The sequence below is a fragment of the Lepidochelys olivacea genome, assembly GCF_965140295.1.
Source record: "Lepidochelys olivacea isolate rLepOli2 genome assembly, chromosome: 4".
Lineage (NCBI taxonomy): Eukaryota > Metazoa > Chordata > Testudines > Cheloniidae > Lepidochelys > Lepidochelys olivacea.
The window spans coordinates 33,124,781-33,147,495 of NC_140414.1; the positions used below are offsets into that span (position 1 = coordinate 33,124,781).

The window sequence follows — 22,715 nt, forward strand, 5'->3', positions numbered from 1 at the left end:
TCCAGGAGATTTTAGCTGCTTAAAGTCCGGTGGTGCAGTAGTGCTAAGGCAGGCTCCCTACCTGCCCTGGCCCCATGCCACTTGGGGAAGTGGCCAGCACATCCCTGCGGCCTCTGAGGGTGGGGGGCAGGGGGTCTCTGTGCGCTTCCCCATACCCGTGCCTGCAAGGACCACCCCGCAGTTCCCATTGGCTGGGAACCGCGGGCAGTAGGAGCTGCAGGGGTGGTGCTTGCAGGCAGGGGCAGCACACAGGGCCTCCCTGCCCTCCCTCCCCTGCAGGGACATGCCAGCTGTTTCCGGGAGCAGCGCAGGGCCAGGCAGGCAGTGAGCCTGCCTTAGCCCTGCTGTGCCATTGCCCGGGAGCTGCCTGAGGTAAGCGCTGCCGGGCTGGAGCCTGCACCACAACCCCAGTCCCCTCCTACACCCAAACTTCCTCCCAGAGCCAACACCCCAGCCCTGAGCTCACTCCTGCACCCAAACTCCCTCACAGAGCCTGTACCCCTTCCTCCCCGCTCTGCGCCTTGATCCCCTGCCCCAGGTTCCCTCCCACACTCTCAACCCCAGCCCAGAGCCCGCACACCCCCTCCTGCAACCCAACCCTCTGCCCCAGCCCGGTGAAAGCGAGTGAGGGTGGGGGAGAGTGAGCAACGGAGGGAGGGGGGATGGAGTGAGCAGGGCGGGGCCTCAGGGAAGGGGTCGGGCAAGAGTGTTTGGGTTTGTGTGATTAGACAGTTGGCAACCCTATTATATCATTTTATATATTTTGTCAGCCCAATCATCACAACACAACTCAAACAGCAGAGATTGAGGGAGACCCCTCTTCAAATCCTTTCAACCATCAGGCAGCGGAGGGAACTGAACCAAGGTCTCTCACATCCCAGGTGAGTGACCTAACTCTTGGGCTAAAAGTTATAAGGTGAGCATCACTACCTCCTCCTTCTCTGATTTATGTGAATGAGGCAGGTGCCTAAGTCTCCTTGACTCCAATGGTGAACCACTAGCAAAGATAGGCACCTTCCTGTGGCCTGGTTTTAGGGCCCTAACTCCACAATGGGGGCAGGACTTAGGACACGCCCATCTCATTGGGATCTCCCATTGGCTACGTTAGGCAGCTTGCCACCTAGCATACTAGCTTTTGTGAATCACATTTTAAGGTGCTGTCTCTCCCCATTTGTTTTATAGGGGGCCTAGCCCCGTAACTTAGGCTTTGTGAATCACAATGCTGTTCTTGTGATTTCCTAGGCATTACCATGCCGAGCACCGCGGTGCCTAAGTCTGTTTGCGGATCTGGGCCCGCACTACTAATGATGCGGAATCCTCCCTCACTTGCTTCACTGCAGTGTCAGTACTGAATATATAGGAAACCACAACTTCCCAACCCAAAGACAAGAGTTTTACCCAGTCAGCTACATATACAAACTGTTCTGCCCAGGAGGAGAAAAAGGGAATAAAGCACCTGCTCCAATGCAACAACTTCAACAGCCTTGGATTAATAACAAGGCCAGGAAATTAGCTTTTGATAGGAACTGGACCAGACACATTGGCCTCAATGGAGTGATGCGGATTTCCATCAGCTGGGAATCCGGCCTCTTGCTTTGTAGCTCCAAAGCAATAATTAAAATCGGTTTTAAATTGCTTTCTTGCTTTTGGTTTGCCTGTCTTCAAATCTGGATTGGTGCCTGGGACTTTTGGTATAAAGAAAATATACCTAAAAGGAAACGAAATTCAGATAAACAATATTTTTGCTACAACATCTCAGACCACAAGCCATCTTGCCAGACATCAAAAGTAATATACGCTGCAGTCAGCCCTAAGTGTTCATCTTGAAGCTTATTCAAATATAGCCACTCAAAACTCGATAAATTGCAGGAACCAGTGACTCCTGTTGAAAACAAAGTAGAGAACATGAACTAACATCAAAAGCATCTAAAATCTGAGTCAGTAGGCAAAGCAGACTGAGAACGACATGGATTTAACTGAAGCTTAAGTGCAGCTGTAATTTAGTCTCCCCAAAAATGCAGGAGGGACTTAAATATTTTGTGAAATATAGTCCTGCATTTAGTGCTTAAAGTGGTCTGAAAAAAGTGGCCGGTCTATCGTAATCTGGGAGCAGCAGTTTGGGTAAAATGATACTTAGAGCGGCCCCTCAGCAGCACAGCTCATTTTTGTCCTGTGTCTGTGAACACTTGTGATATCCCCTCCCCAAACACGCACACACATGCCCGCTTGAAAAGGGACCCTGGCGGCTCCAGTCAGCACTGCTCAGTATGTTTCTGATCTAAGCCTTGCCACGCTGGTCTGAGACACTCAAATGAAGCAGATGTGCAGTAGGAAAAGATGCCCCTGGGACAGAATATTAAGTATTGTGTAGTCTGAATTCCTGGGGTCTATAGCATTTATGGGATTGTCTGTTATGTGATCTCTGCTCTGGGCTTTAGCTCCCTTTCTCTTCCTCATGGGTGATAATGTTCCGACATTTACGTTGCGATGGATATGCTCCCTGAAGCTGCTTCTTGTATGTATGCTTGAGAGCAGAAATGTGTTTCTGCTATGTTCTGTTGCTATTTTTTGTTCTGTGGCGTTTTAAACGTTTAAACAAAGAAGAGAGTTCAAATGCCTATTACGTTTTTATTGTACTTCATTTTGTTCAGGCTCACTAAAATAAGTATATTTTACACTGGATAACAATTTAGATGCATGTAATGTTTGGAAGGGATGTCTAAATGCATTTAATACTTTTAATTAAGGCTGACTGAAGAATTCAGAAGCAATTTTAAACTTAAAAAATGTTTTATTACTTTTCTCCTTTTAGAGTTTATATGGCTGTTTTATTGATTAGATGCTGCAGAGCCAGCTATCAAAGACTTCAGTTGACCAGTAATGGACTTTTGGGGGTATATTACCCTTAATTGTCAATTTTAGTTATATATGGTTAGGAGCCCAGAGCCCTTTCACTAAACATAAATTATGTCTACAGCAGTGCAGTACTGGGGGGAAAAAAATTGTCCTCCAGCTATGTGCTCTCTGTCATCCTCCCCCACCTGCTCATATAGTGGACACACACACACATATATGCCCCAAATTTTCAAACAGCTTCTGCCTAAGTGCACACATACTTCTGCCCATACCGACTTAGCCATGTACCCGGGGCAAAGGGATAGCGATCTGTAACCTTGACTTGCAAACCCAAAACAGATACAATGAGTATGTAGCCAGGCATGTTGCCAATTGAAAATATGGGACAGCGTGACATGCTTTAGTTTCTTCACCCATTGCTGTTCATACACCCAGTTATAGTAACTTATCTTTGGAATTAATTTACATGAATTAGAAGTATGCCCAAGAAACATACTGGAGCTCTCGCTCTGAACTTTCCCAAAGTTCAGAGTTGCTCAGCGTGACAAACTGACACGATCCTGAACAAACTTTATTGAATTAAATTAAACCTTATTGAATATGGGCTAATAGTTTTGGGGTACGTTGTATTAAAATGCAATTGTGTATGTGTTATTGTGCCATTGTATGTACATTTTCTAGTAAGGGGGCAGATACTAACATACTTCCTCTGTTATCAGCCCCTTGAAGCCAACCCCCAGAGAGGTATGTATGTATTAGTTCCAAGTTGATTCTCCAGGCACCAACAGACTAGTTTTTTTAAAAAATAGCCTCATTTTAAACAGACTCAGGGCCTTATTCCTGAGCTGGGAAACAGACATAGGCCCTGGTCTGGAGAAGGCCCCAATCCTTTGGGAAGGGTTGGAACAAGTAAGCCTACTGAGGTCCCAACAGCCTGTGCTCACTCTGAGCTGAAGCTGTGATAAACTAGCTCCTGCTAGAGCCCCTGTTGGAGTTGGGATGGCATTTGGTAAGCTTAGTAACATGCACGTCGATTTCTATTGTTTTTAATATTTTTTTTTGCAGTGCTTTTTAACCTTAAGAATAAAATAGGCTTCAATGGAAAGAACTGTGTGGTATTAACTGTTGACAACCACTCTGTTATCAGTCTCTGAAGAGAAAAGCGAGCGTGCTCTTTGCCAGGAACAACACAGTGAAGGCAAAGAATCGTGCAGCCGGGAAATACCATCATCAGAAGGGAATGAAACATGCATCTCCACCCAAGAAAGGCAATGGATAGGGAGCCAAAACCTGAGAATAAGTGCCCTTGCTGGACCACTGACTGCAGGGGTGGGGAGGGCGGCGTGCAGTTGTCCTGCAGTGTGACATTTAGCACCAGGATTGTGATTCAGGCCGCTGTAGAGACAGACCAAACACTGATGCAGCTGTGCTGCTGTAAGCTCTCTAGTGTAGCCGGCAGCAACATAATAAATCCACCCCCAAAGAGTGGGGGTAGTTATGCAAGCGAGAGAAGCTCTCTCACTGACATAGCACAGTCCACGCTGGCGCTTAGGTGGGTGTAACTTATGACGCTCAGGGGATGGCTTTTTCACACCCCTGCAAGGCATAAGTTATACTCAACATAAGTGGTAGTGTAGACATAGCCTAAGTTACAATTTCTTTATTTCACCCTTTTAAAACCCAAATGCCAAACTACTTCTCTCCCACCAAAAACTGCCCTTCTTTACAAGTCGTTATTCTGAGGCACAGTGGCATTCTCAATTACTATAACTAGTGATGTATGGCTTACTAGCTCTTGCCACCATTTGTAAGCCGGGTGGTTGTCTCAAGTTACAGAGCAGCTAGGTGCTACTATAATAGAAGCCTATTATTATTATTCTATTGTAATTGAAGCCTGTATTATGTTCTTCCTTTCTCTCTTTTATTTGGTATGTTACTTAAGATTTTTAGTTTTTAAGTGATCCAGCTATAGAATTAACGTTTCGTTGCAAGTTTTCCCGCTACTCAGCCTTCTGCAAATGACAATCATTTATAGCCTTGATGCTTCAGTCAAGCTTTTAGAATGAGGATACTGCTGCTATTTATTTTGCTATTTTAAAATAAATTTATTATGCACATAGTCCCATTGAGATGAGTTAGACTACCTCCAGAGCAATGTAATACTCAATGTGAATAAGAGTAGCAGAATTTGGACTCTGATGAGAAGCCAGTTTGGGCACCACTAGCCATTAATATAAAACTCTATTACTTTAACTTTTAAGGTCTAGAAATCTTTAGAACTTGGGGAGTTCTAACAGAGTTGAGACCCAGGAATTAGAATCCTGCACAGATGGTATCGTCAGCAAATAAAATATTTTCATAAATTCAATTTGATAAATAATTTTATATTATGATGAACTAACAGGGCTGCAGGACTGAAACAATAAGAAAGAAATATGAGGGGAATGAATCATGAGAACAGTTTAAACCTTGGAGATTAGTTAGTTATCTTCATGTAGGTATGGTAAGAACATTCAGTAAAACTGATGGTATCAAATGGTACTTATATAGGTGTAATCAGCAGCATCTGCCCTGTGCATCATCTCTCTGTTTGAGCAATTCCCTTGCTTCAAAACCACTTACAGAATTTCGACTGCAGTAGCAAGTGCCAGATGGATGTAGGATTATTAGCAAAGCAGATAAGTGTGGGGGACAGAAGTTAACACTACAGACATGTATAGACAGTGTTAAATGGCATAGGAGCTATTCTCTCCCCATCTCATGTTATATAATACAGCCATGCAGACTAACTACTGGTAGCTTTTCTGTCCAAGAGCCAATAACTGCATGTATCTTTGCAAATGGAACTGGCCTGTATTTTACATGGGTTTCTTTAAAATCCCTTTTGCAGCTACCTTAATGTAGCATAAGCTCATACATACAATAGCACTCAGAAGTGTGCAATCTTTTGAAACAAGATTTCATAATCAGCTACTTCATCCTATCAGGTGGGTATTCAAACTGCATAACTGCATTAGGAGAAGACAAGCCCTAACAAGGCAGAGTTATGAAAAAATTTGAAAGGGAGGATGAGTTTAAACGATTTGCAATTCAAGACTCCACTCTTGTAAGCCCTCTTCACATTGAGCTTACTGGGAATTTGACGCAGGGAGGGCTTGCAGAATAAGGGATGATTAGAAAGCCATTTTTTCTGAACCAAATCCAAAATCTTTCAATCGAATCTTGCTTTTCCATCTATTCTTCCTGAGACCATTCTCCCTCCTCACATCCCCAATAAATTGGAGACCAAACCCCACGTGGAATGAAAAGTGAAAAGAAAAACAGGGAATTAAAATATTGAAAGGAAGGCATATCAATTACTTTCATCATCAAATCAAGTTAGTTTACTCCTCTAAGCCTTGAAGGACACGCAGGTGTTTCCAGAAGAGGCTTTAACAACATTAAGCATTGGTTATAATTGTTCTTGAAGGATTTCTGAAATTCCCCACTATTTACTATCTGAACCATAACCAGCACTGAAAATGTGAATTACTGACCTTCTGGATGAACAGTGGTGCAATGTCACCAGCAAACAGGATAAGCTAAAGAAACCAGATTTGGCCACAACGGGGAAGTGTTTCAACATTTTTCATTCAGGTTTAATTTAACTTTAATTTTGAAATCCAGGTCTTAGGGAAGGATAGAAATCAGGGTGTTCAGCTTTAACCCTAAAACCCGATCCTTTAGTTTCAGAACTAGTCCTCCACATAAAGTACATACAGTGATAGCACTTAGAGCTGTAAAGAACGTTTGTGTACTTTAATATTTAAAAAGTGTCCATTTACTCACCAGAGAAAAAACAATTACTTAGTATTGCAATTGGAGAAAAATCACGTCATTATGTTCACAGCAAGTGCAATATTATCTGGGCTCCTTATAAATATGTGAACACAAAAAGATTTCCTGCAAGAAATATTTATTCCAACAGAAGGAAGCTGAATAAATAGCTCCCCAGGAGCAATTAAATGGTGGAAGTTAATTGCTTTTCTGAGATAAAATCAGAACTGACCTGAAATTCATCCCTTCACCTGTTTAAGTCAAGCCTTTAAAATTCAGCTGTTCTTTCTCACCCAGGAAGAGGATCCAATAAAATATAAACCACCCACTTCCATACAGGATTCATTCTCCTTTCCTCCCATACAGCTGTGTTGCCTTTCCCTTCCCATTGGATATCTAGTGCCAGCTGCTCAAGCCCACCACCATCACTGCCATGAGACCTTAGATCACCTCTATATATCTGTGTAATGCAAGTAAGTGCAGCACCCTGGTGCTCAGCCACACAAAGCAAATGAAGAAGCTGAGTAGAGAAAAGAAAAGAAGCTGAAGTAGACTAAAGCAGTTTTCAGAGTAACAGCCGTGTTAGTCTGTATTCGCAAAAAGAAAAGGAGTACTTGTGGCACTTTAGAGACTAACCAATTTATTTGAGCATAAAGCTTTCGTGAGATACTGCATCCGATGAAGTGAGCTGTAGCTCACGAAAGCTTATGCTCAAATAAATTGGTTAGTCTCTAAGGTGCCACAAGTACTCCTTTTCTTTTTACTAAAAGCAGTGTCATCTCTTTCTCCACTCACTAAAAACAAAATATCCATTTTGAGGTCATAAAATGAACCCAACACATCCTCTGTGGGGATAAACAAAAACAGTCCATTTCCCTGAGAAAAGTGATGGGTCCTCCATTATGCCGTACAGATGGACTTCTGTTTCTGTGTGACCAGTGCGGGGAGAAGAAAACCGAAGAATAGAGAGCTCTCCACTGAGAACACTGTCCCCCAAACGTTTAGAGCACTAGGCTCAAGTACCCTAAGTGATCTCAACTGACATGGCTGTTTAGATTCTTAGGTAACCAGAACGCAAACCATACAGGCCTTGATAGAGCAACATTACTGATCTGAATAGAAGGAGGGCTTTTCAATCTTGCTGGCAAAGGCATAATGAGATCCAACAGGTGGAAGATGAAGTTAAGACAAAGCTAACCTTGAAATAAAAAGCAGCTTCCAGAAGCGAGGGCAATTAAACATTTAAACAGTTTACCAGGGGAGGTGGTGGACTCAGCATTACTTGGAGTCTTTGAAATAAGACTAGATATCTTTCCATCCAGCTTCAAAGAGAAATGCCACAGCCTGGGAGAGCAGAGGTCAAGCGGAATGGTCCTGGTGGTCTCTTCTGGCCTTGGGATCTGTGAAGGACGTGGGGGATTCATGGGCCACAGGGAGAACGGGGTTGCTTGCATTGCCCTCAACACATTAACAAACACTTGCATCTCTGCATTAAGACATTAACAACAATCATATCTCGTGTTTCAGAGCTTTAACTAGTTGCCTGCAGGAGTCAGGAAGAAAAACACCTGCCCACCCCCCCCTTCCAATGCACAATTGGCAAAATGTATTATGGGTTTGTTTGTTTTCTTTCCACCTTCCTCTGAAGCATCAGATAGCGGGCACAGCTGGAGATGGGACACCAGGAGATGAGTATGTGAGCAAGTCAGGCATCTAAGAAAGCGGACCAGTGATCTGAGGAGGTACAGATCTTTCTTAGATGCCTGACTTGCTCAGGGTCAAACTGATGGCCAGTTTGGGATTGGGAAGGAATTTTCCTTGAGGTCACACTGGCAGTGACCTGGGTTTTTTCTTCATCATCCTCTGCAGTGTAAGGCATGAATTCCCTGGGCATATTTTACCTAATCAATTCCCAGTCATTGCAGCAACCTGTGGCACCTTGGTCTCTCCTGTTCTTTGCCTATGGCAAACAGCAGTTTATAGTCTAAGGACTGAAATGCTTTAATCAAGTCAGTCACCGGGCTTAACAGAGTGGTATCTGGATGACATGTAATGGCCTGTGATATACAGGAAGTCACAATAGATTATCTAAGGGGTCCTTCTAGTCTTCAAGGCTATGAAAGTATGCATTAACAAGGAAGCAGGTGTTGAAGGACTGGGGTAGTATGCTCCATGCAGCTGGATTCTACACAAACTAATTTCCAAATGGTCTCTTAAAAAAAACGTAACCTACCCCTGCATCGTAAAGCTCACTTCAGTAATTCAATTTAAAGGTGTCTCTTACATGCTCCCACCCTCTTTGGCAAGGTCAGAGCTGAAGAAGATTGCAGTCGTCTGCTAGGTTCTAAAAGGGGTGAGGGCAATACAGTGCTTTTGGTAACCACTGTCACCTGAGAATCCAGGAACAAATCAGACCTCCAAAAGCTCCGCCATCCCCCAACACACACACACACACACACACACACACACACACACACACACACAGAGTAAACCTCAAAGGAAACACTACACTGAAGGCCATGCATCTGCCCTGCATATCTCAGACACTAGAATGGTTTTGAGAAACACTGTAGAAGTTGCTTGTGAACTGGAAGAGTGCTATAATCCTTTGGGGAGGCAAAGAACCAGCTGCATCATAACAAGCAGTAATACACCAGCGGTCCATCTCAGCAATTTCTGTGAAGAGACTGTTGACCTGTTTGATCTTTCTGTGATGGAGACAAAGTCCAGGTGATTTTTGAAATTGCTTGGCCCTATCCACATAGAAGGTCAATGCCATCATACATCTAACATATGAAGGGAAGTCCCCTGCTGAGATTTATGTGGTTTAGGAAAAAGCTACCAGGAGATGAAAAGACTGGTTAAAATGGAAATCCAGTAGCACTTTAGGTAAAAGCTTGGGTTTGCGGGCATCAGGAAACCTTGTCCTTGAAAAGCATTGTAAATAGGAGGTCTGCCATCAATACTCCAATTTCTAAAAGTGATTATCTATTAAGGCATCCTTTCTAATAGCTAAGTGAAAGAGCAGGTTGCCATAGATTCAAATGGAGGTCCCGTAAGGCATCCAAGTACCAGGTCGAAATGCCAAATTGCAGCAGAATCCTTTACTCCCAAGTTAAGATTCCCCAGACCCTTAAAAATTCTTGAGGGCACAGGGTGTGCAAAACAGAAAGCCCCTCTAGTGGGGAATGAAAAGCTGATATCACAGCAAGATTCACAGATTAAAGTCAGAAAGGACCATTATGATCTAGTCCGACCTCCTGCACAACGCAGGCCACAGAATCTCACCCACACACTCCTGCGAAAAACCTCTCACCTATGTCTGAGCTATTGAAGTCCTCAAATCGTGGTTTAAAGACTCGAAGGAGCAGAGAATCCTCCAGCAAGTGACCCGTGCCCCTTGCTACAGAGGAAGGCGAAAAACCTTCAGGGCCTCTTCCAATCTGCCCTGGAGGAAAATTCCTTCCCGACCCCAAATATGGCCATCAGCTAAACCCTGAGCATATGGGCAAGATTCACCAGCCAGATACCCAGGAAAGAATTTTCTGTAGTAACTCAGATCCCACCCCATCTAACATCCCATCACAGGCCATTGGGCCTGTCAAGGTTCCTTCCCCACTCTGAACTCTAGGGTACAGATGTGGGGACCTGCATGAAAACCCCCTCAGCTTATTTTTACCAGCTTAGGTTAAAAGTTACCCAAGGTACAAACTATTTTACCTTTTGCCCTTGTACTTAATCACTGCCACCACCAAACGTCTAACAGATATATAGCCGGGAAAGAGCCCGTTTGGAAACGTCTTTCCCCAAAAAAATCCTCCTAAACCCTACACCCCCTTTCCTGGGGAAAGTTAGATAAAAATCCTCACCAATTTGCATAGGTGAACACAGACCCAAACCCTTGGATCTTAAGAACAATGAAAAAGCAATCAGGTTCTTAAAAGAAGAATTTTAATAGAAGTAAAAAGAATCACCTCTGTAAGATCAGGATGGTTAATACCTTACAGGGTAATCAAATTCAAAACACAGAGAATCCCTCTAGGCAAAACCTTAAGTTACAAAAAGACACAAAAACAGGAATCTACATTCCATTCAGCACAGTTAATTTTATCAGCCATTTAAAGAAAACAGACTAACACATATCTAACTAGATTACTTACTAAGTTCTAAGACTCCATTCCTGTTCTGTCCCCGGCAAAAGCATCACACAGAGAGCGCCTTTGTTTCTCCCCCCATCCATCTTTGAAAGTATCTCGTCTCCTCATTGGTCATTTTGCTCAGGTCCCAGCGAGGTTATCCTAACTTCTTAACCCTTTACAGGTGAAAGGGTTTTTCACTCTGGCCAGGAGGGATTTTAAAGGTGTTTACCCTTCCCTTTATATTTATGACAGGGAATATTTACCATGAATATTTAAAGATCAATTAATTGCCAAAATCATGTTATCCCATCATACCTTCTCCTTCATAAACTTAGCGAGTGTAATCTTAAAGCCAGATAGGTCTTTTGTCCCCACTGCTTCCCTTGGAGGGCTATTCCAAAACTTCACGCCTCTGACGGTTAGAAACCTTCGTCTAATTTCAAGTCGAAACTTCCCAGTGATCAGTTCATATCCATTTGTTCTTGTGTCCACATTGGTACCGAGTTTAAATAATTCCTCTTACTCTCCGGTATTTATCACTCTGATGTATTTATAGAGAGCAATCATATCTCCCCTCAACCTTCTTTTGGTTAGGCTAAACAAGCCAAGCTCCTTGAGTCTCCTTTCAAAAGACAGGTTTTCCATTCCTCGGATCATCCTAGTAGCCCTTCTCTGTACCTGTTCCAGTTTGAATTCATCCTTCTTAAACGTGGGAGACCAGAACTGCACACAGTATTCCAGGTGAGGTCTCACCAGTGCCTTGTACAATGGTACTAACACCTCCTTATCTCTACTGGAAATACCTCACCTGATGCATCCCAAGACCGCATTAGCTTTTTTCACGGCCATATCACATAGGATGACTATGAGCCACCAATGATCAACCAATACTTTAAGGTCCTTTTCCTCCACCAATACTTCTAATTGATGCGTCCCCAGCTTATAACTAAAATTCTTGTTATTAATCCCTAAATGCATTACCTTACACTTATTATTAAATTTCACCCTATTACTATTACTCCAGTTTACAAGGTCATCCAAATCTTCCTGTATGATATCCCGGTCTCTCTCTAAATTGGCAATACCTCCCAGCTTTGTATCAGCCGCAAACTTTATTAGCACACTCCCACTTTTTGTGCCGAGGTCAGTAATAAAAAGATTAAATAAGATTGGTCCCAAAACTGATTCCTGAGGAACTCCACTGGTAACCTCCCGCCAACCTGACAGATGAGCCTCAATGGAGCTAAATTAATAAACCCCTTTTTTAAATCCAGCAATTAATCCAGGATGGCTGATGACAGAAAAGATTCAGGCACAAGGTGCTGCTGGAGACACCAGTGGTTGAACCTCTTCACAATTTCTGAAGGTAAGTAATTCAAATTGACTCCTTTTTACTGTCTAATAATAGCTGTGCTCCTGTCGAGCAGGTGGATTGTAATCCTGTGAATGATCTAGGAGCCATGTTAAGAAATGGAGGACCCCTAGGCTGAGGTGAAGCATGCAACCTGCATCTTGGGAAAGGAGATGAGGGATGGTTGGAAGCTTGAGCACTGGTTGGGGACACAGGTGAAGTAGGTAAGGACACCAAGCTCACCTCTGCCAGGTCAGTACTATAAGGATAACCCTGGCCTTGTCCTGCCTGATCTTGTTCATCGCTCTTAAAATCAGTGGTGTTGGAAGGAATACATAGAACAGGCTCCTTGTCCAAGAAAGGAGAAAGGCATCTCCCAAAAAGAGGTGACCTAGGCCTCCTCTTGAGCAGAATAAGAGGCACTTCCTGTTGCTGGATGTAGTGAATAACTAGTTCCCCCTGTGAAAGTTTCCACCTCTACAATATCCCATGAAGGATCTGAGATTCCGATGGTCATTCACAGTCCTATGAGCAGTGCCTGCTGAGCATGTTGACTGACATTCTGGACTTGAGGAAAGTTAATGGCTGAGATCTGAACCTGATGGGCTATACATCAGTTCCAAAACGTTACAGCTTTGGCAGACAGAGGCGGGATCTTGCTCCTCCCTCTCTGTTGATACAGAACACACAAGCTACTTTGTCCATCAGGATTTCTGATTGATTTGCCCGTGATGAGGGGTAGTAACTGAAGGCAGCATTCCTGACTTCCCTCAGTTGTAACAAATTGATATGAAGACCAGTTTCCTAGCTGAAGGAGGGTGGGAGTTCTTCTGGAATCTGTCCTCCTTTTCATTTTTTAGAAAAAAAGACTTCTGGCACCTTAGAGACTAAAATTTATTTGAGCATAAGCTTTCGTGAGCTACAGCTCACTTCATCAGATGCTGTAGCTCATGAAAGCTTAGGCTCAAATAAATTTGTTAGTCTCTAAGTTGCCACAAGTCCTCCTTTTCTTTTTGTGGATACAGACTAACACAGCTGGTACTCTGAAACCTGTCTTTTTTGAGTGGGTTTGGTGGTTCAGTGACAGCCATAGAACTGAGCCAGGTGGGATCTCTGGGTAGTTTGAGACTTGTTAAATTTCCTCATGTCTGTAGGGTTGTATATATCCAGAGACCGCAACGTGGCCCTGGAGTAGGGTGACCACATAGGGACAGTCCAAATTTTTGGAGCTTTTCCTTACATAGGCTCCTATTACCCCCTACCCCCGTCCTGATTTTTCACACTTGCTATCTGGTCACCCTACCCTGGAGTCCTTCAGCTCGTGCAGAGACTAGTCTGTAGTTCCGGAGAAGAGCTTCTGACCATCAAATGGGAGGTGCTCAGCCATATTCTGAATCTCTCTCAGGAATCCTGACAACTGCCGCCTCAATGTCCTGAGCATGACAACTGCTGTGTGTTAGGATATAGATATTCAGGTCTGCCTGTAAATGCCTATACTCTAAGAATTTAGGTGTGTTCTTATCACTTGGCTAGTTACAGAGGTATAAAAGAAAGAATCAAAATCACTGTCTGCCAGTGTAAGGTCCTTCTCTTACTGTGACAGTCTGAGGCCCTGTTCTTAGGCTAAGGCCTTTGGCTAAGCAACCAAGGCAGCCATAAGCTGGGAAGTGAACGGTCACATCCTCACATTCCAAACTAGTCACACTGAAATAAGGTGCTATTGGGCTGTTAGGAATACAATCCTGTCCTGAAAATGCCTATCACCTCCAGAGAAAGGGAAGTGCCTAGAAAATGTAAAAGGAAACTTAGTTTGGTAGCATCCTGTCTGGCAAGAACTCACTTATCAATAGCTGAGATGTGAAATCCTCACTTCTGTATTGTTTTGTCATTATAGTTCCCACTTTCCTATTAGAAAAGGAGCACTTGTGGCACCATAGAGACTAACCAATTTATTTGAGCATAAGCTTTCATGAGCTACAGCTCACTTCATGCTCAAATAAATTGGTTAGTCTCTAAAGTGCCACAAGTACTCCTTTTCTTTTTGCGAATACAGACTAACTGCTGTTACTCTGAAACCTGTCACTTTGCTATTGTTTGTCTGTATAATCTCTGTCTGGTTCTGTGATTGTTTCTGTCTGCTTATAATTAATTTTGCTGGGTGTAAACTAATTAAGGTGGTAGGATATAATTGGTTACATAATCATGTTACAATATGTTAGGATTGGTTAGTTAAATTTCAGGAAAATGATTGATTAAGGTATAGCTAAGCAGAACTCAAGTTTTGCTATATAGTCTGCAGTCAATCAGCAAGTGAGTGGGTGGGAATGGGGGTGGGGAAATTGGAATCATGTTTTGCTAAAGGGGGAGATGGGAACAGGGAATGGGAGTAAGGAAATTGGAATCATGTTTTGCTAAGGGCAGGAATGGGAACAGAAACACAGGTGTAAGGCTCTGTGGTGTCAGAGCTGGGAAGAGGGACACTAAGGAAGGAAACTGGAATCATGCTTGCTGGAAGTTCACCCCAATAAACATTGAATTGTTTGCACCTTTGGACTTCGGGTATTGTTGCTCTCTGTTCCTGCGAGAAGGACCAGGGAAGTAAGTGGGTGAAGGAATAAGCCCCCAAACACTATGGAGACAGATCTAGCAGCAGTGACTGAGGCTTTCAAGGAGCTTGGAAAGAGGTTCTGGCTAATAATTGACTCAACTATGATTGGGAAGTGTTATTTATGCTCCTGTGAAAGATGTTCAATAAAGGATGCAAACTTGTAAATCATGTAGATAACTACATGACCATGATCGCCTGATCGTTTATAATCTGAAATTGGCAGGGTCACAGATGGGTAGGCCTTCTCTCCTAAAAGATCTAACCTTGTCATAAGGAGTAGACCTAGAGTAATGTCATCTACCCTGCTCCTTTATGGCATTCACCAACAGGGAATTAGGTTGGGGTGATCACTGCATAAACAGTCGAAAAAGATTCATAACACTTGACACTTGTTGCCATTTTCATAGCAGCTTAAAAAAAAAAAACATGCACATTTGTATGCCAGCTTCTCCAGCAAGAACTCTAACTACACCTTGTTTCTCAAGCACATTGGACTGCCATCTAAAACTGTGCTCTGCTTTTAAACCCTGATACATGATCAATGCAAGCACAATCTTTTGGTCAGATCTGATTTGTTTTTAACTCCATGTAACAGGGTGGGGGCACCCCGTCCAGTGAGGGGTGAGTCCAGTGAGGTCCCAGCCCAGGGCCTTAACACGCTATCACTGAGTAAGCAGGGCTCCAACCGAAACATGCCCACTACCCACAGGGCCATAGCTAGCTCTCCCCCCTCCCCCCCCGACCACTTCCTACCATGTCTCTCAGAGAAGTAGTTGGGGCATCGTCTGTCTCTCTGGGTTTCTTGGCATGTGCAGTTCCTAGCGACTCCGATCCTTCTCGGGTGTCTGTAGGTACCTGAGCATCTGTCTGGATCTCGGCACCTCTGGCTTCTGTGTTCAGGAGTTCCAGCTGCTCCCTGGCTGGGCCTGTGAAGTGCACCCTTCCTCCTTGGCGGTCAACTCGAACGGGAGTTGGGGTGCTCCCTTTTATAGTAGGGTTACACTTGCAGCGTGTCCTGTAGGGATGTGGGGGCGTGGGTTCTTCAGCCCACAATGAGGAGTTAACTTTCCCCATCCAGTGTGGGGTGAGTGCACCCCGTCACACTCCATCAATAAGTACTCAAAACTAGTTAATTACATTCGGAAATTATTGTTTACAGAGGTTTTTTTGACTCAAGGGAAAAGTCTTTTCACTCCACAACTGACAAAGCAGCATAGTCCCCAACTACTTTGTCAGGCTGAGAAAAATAGGGAATATTTTATGGATAGTTCTTGTTAGTGTACTTTCATTAACTACTCAAAGTTACACATTCAGAGGCCAGTAATGCAATAAAACTATGTTTTGTCTCTGAAATAGTCAGGTGACCTGCTAGCACCAAAAGGAGTGAGAGCTGGTATCCATATCTTTTTCCAAATTGTTGTTTGGAAATGTTGATCTACATGTAATCTATCTATATCTATGTTTTTAAATTCCAAGTTCATGAAAGTGCCTGCGGATGAGAGATATAGCACTATTTCAAATCATACAATTGAGTCCTGAATTGGGATGCGACAGGCACATATTGCATACGCCTCCGAAGCATTCATTTTGCTGGCTGCCTGGAAGACTGCCAGTATTAGTCCAAAGAGTAAAGTTAATCTTTTTTAAAAAAAAACCAAACATGTGCTGCACAAGAGATCGTGCATTTTTCAACACGAAGGGAAACTACTCTCGTCAGCGACAGAACGTGACGCAGCAGCCCATGCTCTGGATTTTATCAAGCACCTTGTGCAAACTTTTTTCCCTAATCAACTCCAGAGACTGCCAAGAAGATTAAACCATATTATATTTTGCTATGTTGACCTGTAGGGAGAGCGGCCAGCCTACTTTAAGATCAGGAACCAGACTTAGGTGAGAGTCAGATAGGTCCAAGAGGCAGAAATTACCTCCAACTAAGAAATCTCAGCAATAAGCCTCTTGGATCATTCGGGGTGGATCACAGGCCAGCTCTTAATTCAAATTATAGCAAGTCAAATAGCAGATACTTCCCCCCGTCTTGGTACAAGCTGCAAATCTCACCTCTTCATCATACCCATCATCCTCAGTCCCCATGCCACTGAGAATAGGAATGCCCTTCACAACAAGAAGAAAATCTTAAGATTTAGGAGTGTCTGGACAGTTTTCTTATCCACACCTCGAGGTTCAACCATGTCAGAAGATCTTTTAAAATGACTCTTCAATATTAACACTTATTTAGGCATCTTTGCTTAAGACATATTTAACAATTCACAAAAGGAAATACATGCTCCAGGGAGACTGCAATAAATATCACATATTAGTGAACAGTCAGAACAGAGACCCTCTTTTTTGCAGCACACATGAAGACTTAGCTGTCAAATGTTGACATTTGCAAACAGCCTCTTTTAAAAAGACAAAGCGCTCCTCCCATGAGGAAGGAGAGTTTTAGAATCTCTTCCAACCTAACATACAATTTCAGTTGTAGTTCCCTCAAACAATCCTGACATTTGGTGACGAGGGACAATTTTACTGTTTACTTTAAGCAAGCTGTTTTCAGTGAGTTGAATGCTCTTGATACTTTCGTATATTGACTGCTTTTCCAACATAACTGAACGCACATTTTAAACAAAACGCAAGTCATGTCATACGGGTAAGGCAGAATCCAAGTTATGGACCTGGATTTTCGCTGTGCATAGAATAGGATGAACACTTTTTAAAAAGAAGTCATTCAGCTCTGTAAGGTAAGATAATGAAAATTCAACATTCCCACCATGCACCTTGCCTCTCCCCTTCTCTTTTAAATGGAGACCTCCAAGCACCGTACGTATCCTCCTGTGATTCTCTCTCCCTCCCCTGCCCCCCATGCTCACTTTTTAAGGTCATCTTAATCACCTCTCCCCATCAATGACAGCTTTTCTGTGGAGACACTCTGTTTATGTTGTGACTGGCTTTCCTAGGTAAGAGTTGCAATCCCCAAAATTATTTTCCCCCACAAAAGGTTTCATGATGGGAAGCGGAAGACTGGAGAAGCTACTTTTTTTTTAAGGGACATGTTGCAGGAAGCCTACAAAGAAGGAAGCAATGTTTAAATGCTGGTTTTTAAACAACGTTTCGGAAGTACTCTGCTGCTCTTAAAGACAGTGAAAAGCTAGAGTAGTGGGCATTGTTAGTCTTAAATTACAGTTCTGAAAAGTAAGTAAGGGACAGACAGCAACATTTTTCATTGCTTGTAGTTTAAAAGTCTTTTTTTTCCCCCAAATGAAAGTTAAAGTCAGATTTACTTTACAATGAAAGGCGACTTAAGTTTTTAATGACTCACACCTTTTGGTTCACAAAACACCAGGATATTTGACAAACTTGACATGTTACAGAAATACTTAAAATAAAAAATTGTTATTGAAGAATGGCCCAGTGAAATAGTCAGACTAAATTCCTTGGGGCAGGGACTGCTCCCTTATGTCTGGAAAGCATGTACATATCACAGGTATTAACAGGAAATAAAAGGAAGAATTTTACATTCCCAGTTGGAGATAACAAGGCTCACTGTCACTTGTTTCTTCCGGCAGTGACTTCAACTCATAGAACAGTTGAGAAAAAAAACCCATTTCTTGCATTCCCAAGTTTCATTCTTGAGGAGGAAGTTAAATTCATCTGGAACAACTGAACAGTTGTGCAACGTTATGATCATAGAATGAAGCAGAGCCTTAGAATGTCATGAAAATTTCACTGAGGTGTTTCAAAGACTAGGATGCAAATCTTAACTTGACTACTCAACCTGCTAGAACAATGCTGAAGGTGTGGCACATAAAAACTGCTGGTAATATTTAAGACCCAATAAGTTTCAGTGAGGACTTGTAATTAAATTTTGGGCCTTACCTATCTCATTTACTGACTAATCCTAACCAACATTAAGGATTTATGAGATAGCTATTGCTCAACTATTGCCAAAGCAGCATAGATATTTATGCATCTTACTTAGAAAGGTATGCTTTACTCATCCTTTAAGCAATCTTGAAAGATTCCCAAAGTAACACAGTCCACGCTGCTACAGCGATACAATCTTTCGGTACTCCCCTGTCCCTTTCCCCATCCAACATACAAATCCAACCACCAAATTAGAAATTTTTACAGTCTACTTTGAATAAAAACAGTAAATTGTCACACTGTCCTGGGCTGCGCACCATAACATCACAAGTTTTAGTTTAGAAGCTTTTAAAGCATTTATAAACAAGTAACACTAGCCAACTCTTGTACAGCACTTATCGGTAGACCTCAAAGCACTCTACAAAGGCAGTACAGATTATCTACACTTTCACATTTACCTTCCTCGCTTTAGTAAACCCGGCCCTGACACCTCACACTTAACAGCATGTTTTCTAAACTAAAACCCAATACTGTATATTTCTACCTAGGGAAGGGTACAGTGGGGTGGCGAACTTTTAAGTTGAACTATTCCCTACGTATATGATTTACTAGGTACAGAGTGCATATTTAGAATGACAAAGCACATTTAGTAAAAAGCTCCATGAACCATCTAAGACAGATTATGGTCAAACTAGCATTAAACAGCATCCATTCTGAATATAAATAAAGGAAACAAAGGAGCAGCAAACTAATAAGCAGACCTGAACAACTGAGCAGAGAAATTGAATATGAAGCGGCATGTACTACAGTGAAACTTCGTCTACGGAATGACAACTTAAATGCAAGTAGTTCCACAAAAGAGGGCTAATATTAGCCCCCCCTTAACACTTGTACTATAAAATCAAATTACAAATGTGTAGTCACACTACAGTCCTGCACAAATGTGAGGGGACAGTCCTCTCCACTCAAGACATCTCCCCCCTGCTTAGTGAAATTATAGGTAGAATGTCACTACACTGACAGTTCACAATTTCATGAGAGTTGTGTCTGTTCTGTTAAAGGTACATTAGTTTTTATTGCCATAACACTAAAATAAATCATGTTGTTTCCAGTCATTATTGATTTTAATGTAAGTAGTGATTGTATAATTTCCATTTAAGGGAAAAATGGTCCAGATTATGAAGACGACCCCATTTCTTGGGAATTATGTAGAGAGTTTGAGTTCACCCTAACTAGTGCTATACTGGCGAAATGCGAGTGTGGGTAAGCATTGTTCCCCATTCTGATAGCATTTTGCCAGAAGGAGGCAGATTTCAGTCTTAATTCACAAGTTCCACAATGAGACAAAAATGCAGAGAACACTTTAGTGAGAACATGAGACGGACAAATGGCAGACTAAGATTTCAGAGTGGGTTTTAGCCCACAAAAGTTTATGCTCAAATAAATTTGTTAGTCTCTAAGGTGCCACAAGTACTCCTCGTTGTTTCTGCAGAATAAGTTTGCACCTCATTTTCAATTTACTTACAAAGACCACATACATAACTCTGCAGGATCTCCACATACATTTATTAAATGGTAAGAATTTAAGGGGCTAGTCTGAACTGCACAGCACTCATTAGCCTTAAGATATTATGTTGTATTTTTGGAATGATAAAAAGAGAAGTTTGTTAGGAAGTACTCCTTTAAATGGTTGTACAACTGTATATACTAGCCTCCTCTAAGATGTTCTCCCATTGGCCATATGAAGTCAGTTCAACCTCCAGTGCCGCTGCCCAGACATCTGCATCAACTGCCACAGCCAGAAGGAAATTTGTCATTGGTAGGGAAGACACGATAGCAGATTGTTAACATTTTACTCCCTTATCGCATTTTTCTTCTGTGGGTTTTGTTGGTACTTCATACAGTAGCTACATGATTTTACGCAGAATCATTCACTTCAGTGCTCAAGATGCACAACATGGCCTAGTAAATACAACACTAGAGTGGGACTCTGAAGACCTAGGATCTATTCTTGGCTCTGCCACTGGCCTGCTGAGTGACCTTTGACAAGTCACCCCCGAGCTCATTTTGCCCCCGCCCCCCAAATCTGTGAAATGTGGAAAATACCACCATCCTTTGGTAATGTGCTCTGAGATCTACTGATGAAAAGTACTATACCAGAGGTAGGTATGTTGCTGTAGCTGCCACCTGAATCCAGATGGCTTTTACCTTGTGTTCCTTCCAACTTTTCCCTTGAATTCTGGGTACGCTGATCAAGAAGCTGCACAACACACTATGATCAGTTGACTGACCATTTTAAGAAAAACAATAGCCAAATCAGTGTAGTTCCACTTTGGAATATGGTGCTATCTATTAGATTTATTAAAATTTTTAATAACCATAGTAGTAAACTATAGTTCCAGATTAATCTCTCTTGGAAGACACACTACAATAGAAGCCACAGTAGAGACTGCCTTGTCACAAGTACAAATATTTGCTGTAAAGATGGAGGAAATAAAAGGACAAATCTAGTTGTCTAAAAGACAATTCACTGTACACATTTTATTTACAGTTTTGTACACTGTCTTAATATGAATGGGACTGCTTGTCTACTTGAGCCATTTTTAACCAAAGAATATAACCTAAGTAATACAAAGTGTTAAAATACAGCATAAGATACAAAAACAGACATACTATTTCTAGTAAGGAATGTAAATTATGGTGTTACATTTAAAAAAATCCACAATTATGTTTAGGAAATCACACAAACATAGATCACTGATTTGACTGAAATGCATAAATCTGTAGCAAAGCTTTGATGTTACAAAAAACAAAAAGTTACCAAAGAATGCACAAAATTAATGTTTATTCCACCTTTGTCATATTCCCAGATCCTTCACCAATGTTACATGAGCAAAAACAACTGAAATCAGAGTATCACTAATGTTATCAATTAGGGAAACAAATAAATTAAGTCTAGCAGCCATCAGCATAGGTTACAGCAAAGACAATGCTGTATTAAGAAAATTGCTAGAAAATTCTATGCACCATACTTTTTTTCCAAACCAGCAAAATATGTTACTGCATACAATGCAAATATAAAACAGAAGTAAATTTTTCTGTAAGGTATAGAGATGCAGTTTCTTTTCTGAATATTGTGGATAAACAAATGTTTTTGTAATAGTAATGTCCTACTAAGCTATTACAGAGTGGGCCAGGAAAATGTTTATGGATTCTGGGGGTAATGTGTACTGAAATCCTTTGATTGAACAATGGTTACTTCAGCCAAAATAGAAAAAAAATTGAACACAGAAGTACAAGACAAAGGCGAATGAGACTTCTCACAAATCTTAGCAACATTTAGATGGAAATCAAATTTAAATGCAGTCCACTCTGCTTTTGAAGAGGCTTTGGTTCAGCTCCCAATTCTCGATTGCTTGACGCAGTCTCCTATGAAAGAATATGCAGAAGGTGTCTTCTTAAACAACAAACCTATTTTTAGTGGTGGAGCCGCTCTTAGTAGCTGTGTCTGCATGGGACTGGTAGCCAAGCACTATCTTTGGAGGAAGTCCTAATCTTTCCTTGTATACTCTCCTGAAGAAACAAAAACAACACCAAGCGTTTTTAAGTAACACTCTTTAGAAGGGGATAGTATGTCATTTCCTTTCAGACCTGCTGACATCTTGATGCACAAAGACAAATTTCTATTTAAAAACAATTCTGCTTAGATATTTCTGTATTTATATATACTTTTTAAAACAATATTCTGTTTTTGTACAAAGCTCAACTGCTCCTGCTACTTCTATTTCTCGCTTCAAGTCAAATCTAAAATCATATCATTTATTGCAGAGAGGAGTTGTCTTAGCTAATATAAGGAGGACTTGGAAAAGTAAGCAGCAAGCCCAGATACATTTCAGAGATCAAAGATCCACCCTATCATGCTGATATACAGGCAAAAGTGTGCGTGTGAGATTAAAAAATAAAAAAGCAGGGTGGGGTTTTTTGTTTTTTTTAAAGTTCAAGATTTCTATGAAGTACATATCAGAATTTCTGTTACTAGAAATTCTGTTACAGAATGGGTAGAATATTTGATTTGATATAATCT

The 22,715-nt window shown here is 41.9% G+C and overlaps 1 protein-coding gene across 1 annotated transcript in view; it reads right to left on the reverse strand.

Annotated features, from left to right (window-relative positions):
- Positions 1-18,043: 18,043 nt before the first annotated feature.
- EIF4E (eukaryotic translation initiation factor 4E) overlaps positions 18,044-22,715 on the reverse strand; it is a 47,421-nt gene continuing 42,749 nt past the window's right edge. Inside the window, exon 7 of the mRNA XM_084627401.1 lies at positions 18,044-22,204. Within this exon, the coding sequence (XP_084483527.1) occupies positions 22,090-22,204 (115 nt within the window). The 3' untranslated portion in view covers positions 18,044-22,089. The remainder of the gene's footprint in view (positions 22,205-22,715) is intronic.